Source organism: Calonectris borealis, chromosome 7 (assembly GCF_964195595.1).
Source record: "Calonectris borealis chromosome 7, bCalBor7.hap1.2, whole genome shotgun sequence".
In the NCBI taxonomy this organism is placed as follows: Eukaryota; Metazoa; Chordata; class Aves; order Procellariiformes; family Procellariidae; genus Calonectris; species Calonectris borealis.
The window spans coordinates 20,115,872-20,131,134 of record NC_134318.1 but is presented as its reverse complement, the minus strand read 5'-3'; the positions used below and the strand labels follow the sequence as shown (position 1 = coordinate 20,131,134).

The 15,263-nt window shown below is 37.5% G+C and overlaps 1 protein-coding gene across 3 annotated transcripts in view; it reads left to right on the top strand.

The window, feature by feature from the left end:
* Window positions 1-15,263, top strand: part of ADK (adenosine kinase) — a 300,617-nt gene that overhangs the window by 126,666 nt on the left and 158,688 nt on the right. For all 3 annotated transcript variants that reach the window (XM_075155352.1, XM_075155350.1, XM_075155351.1), the window contains one exon: window positions 13,059-13,231. In XM_075155352.1, the coding sequence (XP_075011453.1) occupies window positions 13,059-13,231 (173 nt within the window). The remainder of the gene's footprint in view (window positions 1-13,058; window positions 13,232-15,263) is intronic.

Here is a 15,263-nt window from a genome sequence, read left to right as displayed (position 1 = left end):
GGAACAAACAGGTCCTGGAGTGTGTTTTGGAAAGCAGTTCCTTCTGGATATTTCTCTGATTCTTTTTTTTCCTTTCTTCAGTGGTAGCTATTCCAATTCTTGCCTTTCAAAATTAAGTTGTGAATTGGCATTTCATCCTTACAGTACAATCTTTATCAATGGCAAGCATTCCAAAATACAGAAAAAAGTAAATGAGAAAATCCTGAATTTGTGAATTCGGGGGATAGAAGATAAGCACATTTTCAGAGTTGCTCTTTTTGTCCGTATTTAAAGGATCTTGTTACCAGTAGGATCATAAGACTGAACTGAAATGCCTGTCACTAAATTAAGTTTTTGTGAGGGTCACTTGTGGTCACTTAGTGGTTTATAGTATTTGAGTGATTTGACAGGCAATTTACCTGATCTTCAGCAAATCTGAATTCACAAGTAAGATGCTTAGGGAGCTGTTCCTGCAACTTGAATATTTTGGGATGGTAGCTGTAATGAAAACATATTTTTAAAGTGAAGTTCTATTTATTATTTTTAAAAACAAATCGCTAGTTTTCCAGTTATAATTTATTCTTGATTTGCCATGTTTATGGAAAAAAAGGAAACACACGATACTCCTTATTCTGTTTCATAAATTGTTGACTTTTCAAAATTTGGCATTTTATTGTTGCACATGCTATAATGCAGATGAGGCATTGTCTCCTTATTTTACTTTAAACTCTTCAAGTGGTACTCTTTAAGTATCACTGGATGTCAATCCCTGTACTGGATGTCAATCCCTGACCATAGGTCTTCCTATCTTAACTATAACAGTGTAATAGTAGTCAATATATGCATTGTAGAAGATGATATTGAGTAGTTTTTTAAAACATTGAAATAATAAAGTTATACACATATACTTGCAGATACTCCTTTAGGTAAAATAAAAAATAAATTACCAAATGAAAAGATAATATATACAGGGTCATACAAGGTATGGATTTGATTTCATTTGAATCTGCATAAATGATGCACGACTCTATTGAAGTGAATAAATTTACATCAATGTAAAACTGGATTAATTGAGATCACAGTCGGGTCTGGGCTTTCCAGCTTCTCAGAGGAAACTGGAAAAGGAAATTGTTAACTTCAAAATACACCTCACTCAAAAGAATATTAACTGGATCAGGTCTGTACAGTTGTCAGCAAAGTATCTCTTCCTTTCATGTATGTATTTCTTCTTTCTGTTAGTTTTGTAGATTTTGAAAAAATATTTCTTGTGGTCCAATCCTGCGATTTTTGAAGCCAATAGTAAAAGAGTTGACTCTCTTTTTGACTCAAACCCAGCATTCTGATAAATGTAAGATTTTCCTTACCTTCCACTGCTGCCAAATTAGGTCTGTGAGTTAGCGCTGAGGCTAAGCAGATCAAGGGAGTCAAGTGTCGAGTGTCTTAGCCATGATTGAATTCAGGAAAAACAAATTTAAGAGCAATTTGCAGTTCTTTTTCCGAAGTACACAGGAGTTGGTGACTAAATTATCTGTTCTGTGAAAATTATTTGGACTTATTAGAGTGTTTGAGCTATGTGCCAAAAAATTCAGGTAGTGCCAAGCACTGCTTTCAGCTGCACATAATTATATGTGACTTCTGTCATCCATTTTGTTAAAATTAAAAAAAAAAAACAAAACAAAAAGGTAAATTTATTACAATCAAATATAAAAATACCATGAAGGAAGGAGTGCATCAGTTTAACACTAGACAAAAGCTGTAATAAATAATTGTATTTTGCTATTTTGTTTCATATCTTGGGAATCAGAATGAAGTATCTTTACAGTTTATGGCAAACAGAAGCCGCCTTAAATTATTTTGACAAAGGTATTGCCTGTGTCCCACCTCAGCAAATCTAAAGGCATTATGGATGAAACTGGCAAGGGGAAAAGTGGTTCTTGTGAACTGGAGCAAATACAATACAATATTTATATACTTAAGAAATAGGAAAAATAAGTTTGTTGCCATTCAGTTATTGGTGAATAGAATAAATAACATTATTTACGTGAGTGGATAATACTAATTACTGTGGAGGAACAGCATACCATCTAAGTGGTTAGCAAAAGCGTCTGACATAGGGGCTTGAAGTTCTCTGCACTGGGCTACAAAACTTCCATTCCAGAAGTCCTGGAGAGGAGAAGGGAGCCGGAGCCGTGCAGTGCGCATAGAGTGAGCCTGGTACGGCGCACCTGCTTCCTGCCTATGCAGGCGCAGGTGGCTGGTGTTTGCGCGGGCAGTCCCGGGCGCTCTGACTGCGTCAGGCTTTCCGCAGGTTAGCAGGGGGATTCCAGGGTACGTGCACAGGGAGTGACAACTTCGAGACCTGTTGAACTTCCTCTGCAGATGAACTGCCCAAATGGAGTGTTACAGCAACAGCTGTTTGTCCAGACTTCTTGATGTCAGTAAGCAAGAAACAGTACGAAATAAGTACTTCTCGTGCAGCTAATATTCTGTATTGATTTTATATCTAGTTGGTACTGGAATAAGAAGCTGAAAGGTAATTTAGAAATGTGAAAGTATATACCTTATCTGAAGTTTCTTGTTCCTTTCTGAACTGTTAAAGGTAAGGCACCAATGTTTGTACGCATAGCAATAAACATAATAATGGATTTGTTTCAGTAACATAAAACTTTATAATTTTGAGGAAGAGAGTACTATTGGGAATACTATGGCAATTACTTTTATTATTTTGTGAGAACACGTATGAGTTCTCCTCCAAATCATTGTTCACATGCACACTGTGGATCCAGTATTCCCGTGGAATCTCAGCCTGGGCTGTGTGCCGCTCACTGTCTTTGGTAGACATAGAGCATTTCCAACTAAATGTGGTTGGAAGTCACACATGAGGAATCCAGAGGCTTTTCTGAGACTTGCCTGTCCTAAGGCAGTCATTTTTCAGTTGGTTCACATTTTTCTTCCTTAGAAGAGGGATCATTCCTTAAGAATATTGAATGTTGGAGGGGGTGCATTTCCATGTGGAATTGTGGATGGAGTATATGGGATAACATTTAGGAGAGGCCAATCCTGAAATATTAATTCCTAATGGCGTCAACTCAAAACGTAATATCACCTTTTCAAAGTTTTGTCTTAGTCATTCAGAGGACTCTTAGTCTAGTGAGAGAAAGCCTTGAAGTTAGAGGAGGGACATCAGATTTATTTTTTTTTTTTTAACTTCTGTTCTCCTAATTTCTTCTGGAGAAACTATTAACTCTGGGAGAAACAAACTTCTTATCAGCTTAGATGGAATGCTCCACCACAATCCTATAAGCCTTGCTGTACCTATGCAATAAAGTTTAGGCTGAATTTACACTCTTTGCGACTGGGTGGGGTTATTGTGGGTTTATTTGAAAAAAGATTGCAATTTAATAGTGCTAATCCCATCACTTCTGAACTTGTTTGGAGCTGCTGGAACATTTCCTCCTTTGCACTCCTATCAAAAAACAGTTAGAATCTGGCTAACTGCTTAATTTCTACACCAATGCTGTTAGTGCTAAGTGACAGCTAATTAGTTGCTTTCCTGACTTGATTGTCTGCCTTTGTGACATAGTGTGACAGGCTCTTATTTAGGCTCATGTTTACAACCTGTAAAAATGTTCTCTTACCTGTAAGCCATATCTTGACATTTATATGAAACCCATCAGTTTCTCGTAAGCAATTCTAATTTTTTTTTTTTCACATCTAGTTTACATATCCTATTCCTTCAGAACAATGGGGTACTGCTGAGTAAATGCCATAGTGCCAAAAGTCAATGCTCTCTCCAGAAAAGCCCAGGCATCTTCAGTGACATCTTTGAGGGATATCGCTGTTCAAGCATTTTGTAGATTTTCCCACATGGAGATTATCTATCTTCTCCCTTCCCTGCCCACCCCTCTGTTATGCCTTTGGTGCAGCATCTGGGCATGATGCGTAATTATATTGAGGAGTTTTAGAGTCAATGTCTTCCTACAACTACTAGGTAAACTTTTAAGGTTCAGATACTACTTGGAGTCAGCCAGTGTGGGAATGAGATGTGGAAATCACATGTGAATTGAATAAAAATGGAAGTTACTTAATAGTAACTGAAGATTCTTTGAAATGTACTTTCTGTAGGCATGTTTGCAACTAGCCTTCCTTTCTCTTTTGACCAAAAAGATTGGGATTTAGAAATGGAAGGGTGAAGTAGACTTCACATTATCCACTACTTGTTGCTGTGGCAACACAGATGCATAATTTTAAAGGCAAGCATTTCTCAGCATTTGGGATAGGTTTGTGTCTTCTTGCTATTTCAGATTGAGAAATAGGATTATGATTCTTCAGGTTCTTGTAATTATCACACATTCACTTGAAATATAATGTATGTTGTATGTTATGTTTGTAAAATGTATAATAATTTATAAATTCGTAAAAAGGGTGATCTCTAATTGCTCGGGAATGCCTCATAAATGAAGGGTTTGCTATTACAACAAAAATTATAATGTGTTACTAGAGCTTTGGTAAATAGTTTAATGCACTGGGAATTCTTGACAACAGATAGATGAAGACTTGCCACTTTAAAAACTTCCTTGCCTTAGCTGCTTTCTAACTCCAGTAGTCAAAAGCTGTTAAGCTTTAAGTGCTCTGTCATATTTGTGGGCTTTTATAGCAAAGAGTAGAGCAGACAGCAGTGATGATGGAAAACGATGGTTGGTAGACTTAAAATACTATAAAGCATAGAGACGATTGTATGTAATGCCTGGAATTGAAACCTTTTTGAATGAAATGATCAGCCATATGTGCCACCCTTATGGACCCTGTAAGAAGAACAGAAGAAATGCACCCTGTTGCTAACTGTGCATGAAATTGCAGTGTTAGGAGATATTGACCAGATGTTTCAATCTCAACAAATAGCTTGTTATGTGACTGAGTGAAAATCTCGCTGCAGCTTTGATCACATACACCTTAAAGGAAGAAGTAATTTAATAGAGGCTGTCAAAGTTCATCATTGTCAATAAACTTTGACTTGACCTTTGCCATCTGTTTTTGATACTATTGCAGATAGAAGCTGATAGGCAGCTGTTTACAGTTTGTGCTTTATGAATTCAGTGCTGCCAGAAAATGAATCAAGTCTCTTCACTGGTGGATTTTTTGCTGTCAATTCTGAGAGTGGGTGTATTCATTGAGACTGCACATCATCTAGCAGGGGAGTGAGAGTGACGTATGCATGCATTTTGAAAAGGAAGATTTGTTTTAAGCTTATAGATATGCAAAATCATATGCCAAATATCCTAAAACATCACTTTGCAACAATATCAACCTCACTTATAGGTTAGTACTTAAATATATAAAATACATATACAGTATTTTACACTGGAGAATTTTAAGGCATTTTTAAAATGTTTATCAGTCTTCCCTATATGTCTATGAAGTGAGTGCTAATTCTTTACAGGTAGAATAGGCTAGGCATGGTTAACAGAAGTGTACAGTTGCCCAGTGAATCTGTCTTACTGTACCCAAGTATGATGTTCTATTTTCATGTTGTTAATATGCTTCCATTAACAGGTTAATACCATAGCTTCTAGCCACAGAGTAAAAAGACTTTTTTTTGTTGTACGTTATTTGCCACTTTGCCATGTTTCTCTCGCAGTGTTCAACAAGGAAGTTAGTATCTTTGAGTTCTTTTACTGATAAAGGTACTCTTAAACCTTACCTTATATGTAGCTTTGTAATATTAGCAAATTTCTTATTAAACAGTTGTATACACCGAAACAACTGCAGAAGAGTCCCAAGTAAACCTGGAATTCTTACCGTTATGATACCCTTCATATAACTGTCATCTGAGTGATGAAGAACTGTCATGACCAGCCCTGTTTTGTAGGTGTATCATCTTGTACCTGGTTTTGAGAAGGGACCACATTAATGTTGTGGAAAGGGAAAGGGAGTGACACATCAGGTCAAACAACAAGGATGTGGTCGATGTGTCAGGTTCTGTGCTTCAAACGGGGAAGGGACGCAAGGCCAGCTGTGGTCTCAATTATGTTCCTTGTAAGGTCTTGCAGGAGACATTCTGCCTTTGGCCTCAGATAATGTATATTGAACTTCAGAAGAGAGGCTGCAACACCTCAGATATTTGAGGCAGAACTGTAGCATTACAAATACAGGATAAGAGGGTGATGGAGTAAGGAATATTGGAATTAGTTGCCTAGAGTGGCCAATATTTAGGGGGTAGAATAAAATAGAGAGCTAGCTTTTGGCCACATTGAAACTTTGGAATGTGGCTACTACATGCTTAATTACAGAAAATAAGCTGGTATTTCCTTGTACAGCAAAAAGCTTACAATCTAGACTAAAAATAAAACAGTGGACAAGCAGATGAAGAGCAAGAGGGAAAGAATAGGAAATGGAATACAAAAGAATAGCAGCACTGAAAATAGTTATTTGGATTATAGATTTTGTTAAGGGGCAGTTTGTTAACTTTGTGTTTTTAAATGTAGAATTGAATGAAGTACTGGATGATCAATGTTTTGATAGACACGGTAATTTGAAAAGCTATGGCAAAATGCAACTTGTGGTGCCACACTAAAACTGATAGATATTCCTGTGCAGAGATTTGGATAGTACATGTTGAACCAAATCCTGGTAAGATGTAGGTATTGGTCTCAGTGCAAGGCTTTAGTTAGTCTTTTCCTTTAAAAAAATTATCACTTTTATCTCATTTGATTGGAAGTTGCTTGAGGGTGTTGTCATGTGTTTTAACAATATCGCTTCCTTATGCAAGATTTGGCAGCTTCGGCTAATGGTGGAAGAATTACTATACAGGACATGGGGCTCTTTTTTGCAAGCCTGCTTTTATAAAGATAAGCTTATTTTTTCCTTTTCCATTTTTTCCTTATATGGCCATTATGTGATAGTAGCTGTTGCAAACTTTAATTGTTGATCAGTGAAAAAAAAAGAAAAAGGAAAAAAGGTGTTGGAACAAAACTGTAGTATCTCATCTGTTTTCCAGGGTCTTGATGCAGTATTCTCATAAAAACGATTCTTGAGTAGGTATACTGGGTCTGCTTGGGATGGAGTTGATTTTCTTCATAGAAAGCCCATAGGGTGCTGTTTTAGGTTTGTCACCAAAACAGTGTCATTTAACACAGCAATGTTTTAGCTGTTGCTGAGCAGTGCTTGCACAGCATCAAGGCCTTCTCTGTTTTTTCACTCTGCTGCCCCAGCAAGTAGGCTGTGGGATGGGAAAGAGGTTGGGAGGGGACAGAGCCAGAACAGCTGACCCCAACTGACCAAAGAGATATTCCAGGCCGTATGGATTATAGTCAGCAATAAAACTGTTGGGGGCGGGGAGGGAGGGGGAGTTTTTTCCAAGGTAGCCATTGCTCGGACACTGGCTGGGCATCGGTCTGCTGGTGGGAGGTGGTGAATGATTGCCTTTGTATCATTTCATCTTGACCCATGCGGTTTTTTTCCTCACTGTTGCACTTCCAATTCTCTCCCCCATCCCGCCAGGAGGGAGGATTGAGAGAGCAACTGGGTGGGGGCTTAGCTGCTGGCTGGGATAACCTACCACGGTAGGGATTTTAAATTATATAGTATGTGTAATGGTAACAGAATATTGCATTCCAATTGTGCTTGAGGTGTATCACATCATTTGCAAGAAATAAGTGAGCTCACTTCGAACAGTAACACTGATGTCTTTTTTTAGGATTGTTTTGCATATTGTCAGGTTTTCCTGTTTTTAAGATTTATATATCAGATTTAGTTTTTAATCCCACTTTTTTCTCATTTTATCTGATTTTCTAAAGTGAGGTGTGATTTATTTTCTTTCAGCATCTAAAATATTCCTAAAAATGTTTGTAAGAGCTTTTTAATGAACTGTGTGTATAATTGGTGATGGGAAATGTCCTAGGGGTACAACAGACTGGTGAAACCTTCTGAAAAGTGTGTGGACTCATTCTAAAATTCAGAATATAAAAATAAGAGATACTCCAAATAGCGCTGTATAAAAAGAAGCCATTTCCGTTCTGATTTACTAAAAAGAATGCTTCATGAGTAGTTGCTAACATTGTTTAGTTTAGATTTTAGCAAGCATGTTAAGTCTTAGCTAATTTTAGGTCTTTGGAGTCCTCATCTCTGTGAGCTGCGATTTAAAATAAGATCAGATTTGACAGATCATGCAGAGAAGAGTCCAGCTTCAAGTAACGCACTTCAGATGCACTTCAGATGTCTGTATTCAGTGTTAATGAGTTTTGAAGATCCTTCACTGTGAAAGGGCATAATGCTTCCTGTTGTGTTGTCAGTTCCTAGGCATTTAGGATTCAAGTCTACAGCTGAAAACTCCTATGTGCAGAAGGTATGTCAGTCTAAGCAAAGCTTCGTATGCTTTGGCATTGTTAGTTTAAGACGACTGACATGTGGAAATGCACTACTGGCTGCAGCTTTAAAAAAGAATTCAGGAGCTGAGGAGTTCTGATGGAGAACAATGTGGGACTGATAGCGAGTGTCTTCGTCAGCCTCTTGTTCTTATCGATGTTGTCCAGTTAACAGTGGCACTTATAGCAAAGCATAGAGTCAGAGTAAAATGAAATAATTTCTGAAGGATCTTTGTTTTAGTCAGAGGGCTATAAAGCTGTCTTAAGCTTAAACAATATGATGTTTCTTTTTAAGTCTTAGAGGATAGTGTACTGAGACCCAGCAGTAGCAAACTCTCCTTTTGCAGGGGAAGTATCTTTGCAACTGGAGATAGTGAGGTAAATTAGATCAAGTATTTAGTTTTGCTGCTTTTTGCCTTTCAAGTAGACGTTCTCCTCTACAGTGAACTTTGCAGGAACAGTCAAGAAAAGCTTTGAATACAGATCAGGTGTTGTGATATGGGATACTGGACTCTGCCCCTGTGGCAGAAGCATGGCATTCTCAAGCTAAATAGGGTAAGCTTGGGAAATAAAATCAAAGAACTCAGTTCTCTCCCTTTCTTTAATTCTTTAAGACCACTGATTTTCTTTCATTTGGTATGAAGGGGCATTTTTTTTATTTTTTGGGTGTAAGGGACCATTCAGGTAACTCTGTCATCTCATCTTGAATATAGTTCTCAAAAGACAGCATTGAGTAGCCAATCAAAGTCAAGTCCCTTCTAGTGGTGGAAGAAGTGCTTCTAGAAGTGCTTCTGTAACTCAGAGAAAAGGTTGTTTCCAAAGCCGTTTTCTAATCAGACAAAAGTGGGAGATAGGTGTACCGCATCTTTGAGTCTGAGGATGTGAAAGAGTGGGACATAGTTAATTCCAAGCAGTCTCACAAAGTCACAATTGAGTCTTCAGAACTTTTACTTGTTACCAAGTTTTCTTGGCATCTCAACATCTTGCAAGAAAAGATAATGCTGTTCTCTGCAATTGCCACCCACTCCCTGGAACACAAAGGTTCTTACACTTCTCTGATAGCTAAAGCATGCCAAAGAGTTCACCCTGTTAACTCCGATCATGAAAAAATACTTGAGCAGATACTCCTACTACAGTGAGCCCAAGTTAGCCTCATGAAAATACGGAGAGAAGTGTTCTGTCACTCTCTAGTGTATCCTTGAGCGGCCAGGGAGCTGGCCTCTTTTGGAAGTGCTGGCTTCAGTACTTGATCGTAAGGAATAATGTGCCTGTAAGGGATAGGGTAATCTGATATTAGGTGATACTTATTTTGAAATCAGCCTAATTTTAAGACAGATTTATGCTAAAGGCAAGAAATAAATTAAAACAAAAAATTTAATATTTGCTTTTAGTTTACCAGGGTGCATACTAACAAAAATGTAAGGAGAATGCAATCCGTTTAACTCAAGAGAACATTTGAAAGGTGTTCTATTTCCCATGCTCCTTCCTCTGTCATGGATGCTTATCCCAACTCAAAACGTCAGGGCCTGTCTTTGTGTGTACCTGACGTCCAAGCTGCATTGCCAGAAGAAAACTTTAAGATGGAGAAACACATTAGATGTCATAAACCGCTCTAGATTTTGAGTTTCCTTTGTGGTATCCCCCTCCTGAGGCTGTCTTTGTTCCTTCATGAGAAGTTCCTACTTTTGACACTTCTGTCTTTGGGTCATTAACAGCCTCAGATTCCCTTGGGTGATGGTGAGGATTCATGGTGTGGCCAGGTGCCAACCTCTCCTGACCAGACTGTCAATACAGTTAGTTAATAGCTGCCTCACTGCCTAGCCAAACCCTAGATAATTAACTCATTATGCTAGTGCCTGCTGAGCTGGGTCATTTTCTGTTTCTGTCTAAAGTCTTTTTCATTCAATTAAATCTTGTATTCCGCATAAATCTATAAAATGAATTTGCAGCTTACATAACCATATACCTGGCATTAACGTGTGCAGTTTGTTATTGGCCTTCAGTTGATATTAGATAAAATACTGCATGACTATTTCATGGTGATAAATGTCTGTGATGACTGACCCTCATTCCCATTTAGAGTGTTTTAGCCAAAATGTTGCTAATAACAACGGTGTGTGAAGTAGCCCATAGAAGCCTGTTTTTTCCGTATCAGGTTATTCAAAAGTGCTCCAGAGTCTACCATGAAAATGTTATTTTGCCTCTTTCGGGTTTTTTTTTTTTTACACATATGCAAAAAATGCCTGCTGTAACTCATGCCCCTAGGTGCAACTTCAATGGTATACCACAGAGGTATTTCTATAGTTCAGTTTCATCAAGTTTTTAATGTGATGTCTGTTTTTTGCCTTTACTAATATGTAGCCTTTTAGCTGAGGTAAAGGAAGAATAGTTTGGAGGAATTCTGTAACTAGCAAGACCTCATCACCATTATTGTGGGAATACGTGGAGATAATTCCAAGTAGCTGGGAGTATTTGTAACTGGAGATCTGAGATGAGAGGATCTTTTCAGAAACACTGCTGAACTACTTTTCCATCTTTCTCAGTGTTGCTTAACATAGCTCAGGTGTTCAAATGAAAAGAATATCTATATAGTGGGAATATCCCCCCCCCCCATAATACCTGTGTTTCAAATAATCATGAGTATGAGCAGAACCACTACGTATGGAAGAAGTGGTCTGCACAATATACAGAGGTTCATCTCAAGAAATCCTAGATCACGACTTCTGATTCTCAAGAATAACTTTACTTACACTTAAAGTAAGATTGTGACAGTTATATATGGCATGTATCACATCTGAATTCAAATTGAGCTGCTGCCAATAGCCAAAACTGTGATGCTTGAACAGAAATTCTTTTTTCAGAGATGTATGTGAAATATTACCTACTACTGTTCCAAATGTTGTCAGACTTTATATATAAAGGATGGAAAAGTTATGTCATTTGATAAAATGTTGTAAACCTAAGGTATAGTTTGAAGTCATATGTTTTTTGAAGAATTGTTGAGGTTTGATGCTTTGATAAATGCTGTTCATAGTGATCTCTATTAATTCTTGTTATTTGTGAGGGTAAGGTATGCTCTTCAACATGGGACAAAAGGCTTCAGGTACTTCTGTTCTTATTGGTGTGGAAATTGGTTCCATATTTGCTTACAGTAGGTGACAACATTAGTCTTGTTAAGTAATCTGTTCTACTTAAACATACCTCCAAATATAAAAGATTACTGTCCCGAAGACATCCTAAATGAACACTGTGCAAATGTGTATTATGTATGTGCAAATGCATGTAAAATACAAGGATATCATAGATAATTCTCGTTAGGCGTTTTCTTAATTTATATTAATTTAGAGTTATATGGAGTAGATTAGCAAAGCATATGTAGTGTGCATTTCATGAATGAGAGATTGAATGCTGCCACCATCTGACAACACAATCTTTTTTGTCCTTAAACTTTATATATATTAAATTGCTGCAGGAAAGAGGCCTTGCAACTGTTGTCCACCTTTGCGTCATTAATGAAGACTTTTACATGACCGAAGATTTTTTTTTTCTTTTTTTTTTTCTACCCTGGAGCTGGAAGTAATAAAGATGTGACTAAGCATGTATTTGCGACTCAGTTACTTGACCTTTCTACAACCTACAGCTACCAGGAATGCTGCTTTGTAATGGAGACATTATAGTTTATTTAAATCTTGATTAGGAAACAATTATAAGTAGGGTTTTAGTATAGCAGTAAATTGATGTAGCCTTTAATTCATACTATAGATTGAGTGGATAAGCTTTCTGACTCTAATTAGAGTGAATTATAATGACTTTAGCTGATTGACTCACCACCAGCAGAGTAGGGCCTATGATTTTCTTCACATTTATTTTTTTAGTTCACTCTTGATTTTACTTTGCTGCTAAATGCTATTTTTTAACTTAGTACAAAACGGCCTTACATTTACAGTTGAATGATACATATTTTGTATTAATAAAAGAGCTTTATGAAATAACCTGGCACCTTAGCAACACTGTGCAGCTACGCTCTTCCTTTACAATTCAAGTGACAGAACTGCTCTTAATAAAGTTGGAGACAGATATTTTCATGCATGGTTTAACAATGTAAATGGGGAGCATTTCCTTTTTTGCATATAATTAAATGGTAGACACAAATGGTTATTTTCAGTACCATTTAGGTTTTGTATATATTGTGAATGTTGCACAACGTTTCTTCTTAGGTTTCTCAAATGTATTGTTTTCCTTATGTGCTGTTTCTCTGGTTCTTGGGGGGGGTGTGTGTGGTTTTTTTTCTTTTGTCTTCTCTTTTCTACAAATTTTCTTTAAAGATATATGTTAAGATATATGATGCTTGATTAAATGTAAGTGTAGGGGCATCTCCTCGAAGCAAGGGAACTTCTTTTGAAATACCTTGTAAAAAGATACCAATCTACTTTATTTGATAGTGAACTACGTGTATTTAAGTTTTACATTAGGTATTAAACACTCAGTGGGATCACTAAGGGTAAATTTTTTATTCTTTGCTGACCTTCCCTCCCTTGATGTACCAGATGTTTTTTACTTCAGGTACAGAAGTGTTCTGTATGTCACAGTGCTCTGTAGGCACAGAATTAAATACAGGAAGTGGAGAGAAAAAAATGGCAAAAAATAATATCAGTCATGCTAACTTTTTGGGTTTTTGTTGTTTGTTTGTTTGTTTTTTTCCTTGTCAATCTGCAGTGGATGATTCAGAGCCCTTACAAAGCTGCAACTTTCTTTGGGTGCATTGGCAAAGATAAATTTGGAGAGATCTTAAAGAAGAAGGCTGAGGAAGCTCATGTGGATGCCCATTATTATGAGCAGAGTGAAGAACCAACAGGAACCTGTGCTGCCTGCATCACTAGTGATAACAGGTCAGGGGCCTTTGATATTTTCCTAAGATATAAATGCAATTGGCATAGTGCGTGGAGCCTAATTTGTTTGGAATATTTGGCCTTGAAAAATTGTTATTTGAACGATAAAGAAAGTATTGGCACTGTTTTGAGACAACATAGGACTGCCTGGCTTGTAGTTTGAGGCTGGGAGGTATTAACATACTTTTAGAGAACAGCAGTTGTATTATGGCAGAAAAGTGTGAGATAATAATATACTACTACTTTCTGAACTTTATAGCTTCCAGTTGCTCTGGAGAGAGAAAATATGTGGGAGACAAAAGTTGGTTAACAAGTATGTTTATGCAGCCTACGTGAAAGCTGATTGGCGTGTAAGGCATATACTTGACTGGCAAGTGAGGAATATACTTCAGGTGATAATGTGTTTAAAGAGGATAGGTGTCAGCATACATAGCCTGATTGAAAGGGTTAATTTGATTTTATACAAGAGGAAGAAAAAAGCAATTTTTTTTTATTGTTGCAGTTGTTGAGAAGTTAATAACTGTAATTCTATATGTCTGCATGTTAACAATTTCTTCTGAACTTTGTCTTTCATGTTTTCATTTGCTACTTTTTTTAGATGGTCTTTGCTGTGTAAAAAAATCACTTCTTCAGAACTCTATGGTATATTCAACTTTTCTTATATTTGTAGGCTATGAACAATAGTCTCTGTGGTATTTTGTATGGTTTCAGAGCATTTCATAAATAAGAACCTGTTTATAGAGTGATTTATTTTGGGTATTGTAATAAAATTAATAAAAACAAGAATTTCAGAAATAGGTAATGAAGACGATAGGCATTTATCTTGATCCTGAGGAACTGCTCTTTCCCTTTCAAAGCAGTATCAGGAGTTAGTAGAATTTATTAAGGTAAGATAGCAGTCAGATAATTAAAATCCACACCAAACTTCCTGAGAAGTTGGTGAATGTTTTGGGTAGAATTAGAAAAGGTAATAGGCAGCAACCGAACTGAGAGTCAGAGGAGGGAGAATTTTCCATATAATATGTGAAACATATAAAAATTTCAGTTAGAGCTGACATCTGTTCCAAACCCCTGCAGAATGCAGGGACAACTTCCAAGTTAGATCAGGTTTTTTAGGGCCATGTCCAGCTGGGTTTTGAATATCTCCAAGGATGGAGGTTGCGCAACCTGTTCCAGTGTTTGACCACTCTTCATGGGAGAAATTCTTTTGATGATACCCAGTTGGAATTTTCCTTCTTCCAGCTTGTGTCTGTTCCTTCTCGTGTCCAAGAATAGTCTGGCTCCATCTCCTCTGTAACCTTTCATTAGATATTTGAAGATGGCAGGAAGGTCTCCTCTTAAGTACCTCTTCTTAAGGCTCAGCCAAGCCTTCTTTCATTTGTTAAGTGTTCCAGCCCCCTAATAATCTTAATGTCCCACTGCTGGACTCACTCCATTATGTCAGTGTCTTCCTTGTAACAGAATGCTCAAAGCTGGGCATGGAAGTCCAGATGAGGTCTGAATGTATAACTTCCTTTGCCCTGCTGGCTGCATGCTTGCTCATATAGACCAGAATGTGATTAACCTTCTCCATGCAGGTGCAGTGCTGACTCGTGTTCCAAGCCTGGTCCACCAGCACCTCCAGGTCCTTTTCTGCAAAGCTGTGTTGTATTCTGTCAACATTCAGCCTATATTGTTGCATGGGAGTTATTCCATCCTAGTTGCATGACTTTGCATTTGCCTTCAAGTTTTCTGTCAGCCCAATTCTCCAGGCTTTTGAAGATCCACTGGGTGACAGACAGCCCTGTCCTGCAGCTTATCAACCTGTCCCTCCCAATTTAATGTCATGCATAATGTTTTAAACTTAGGAATGAATGTACATACTCAGTGGAGGAAGGAAGTTCATTCATCTTCATCTAGAGTTTTGACATTAATTATGTCTACAGACTTCCCCCTTCATCTCCAGGATCCATATTCAGTTTTTCAAAGAGAAGGCAAGCAATAAAGATGTTTCTGCTCTGTGATGCTCTCTCTTCAGTTACATCCTGTAGCA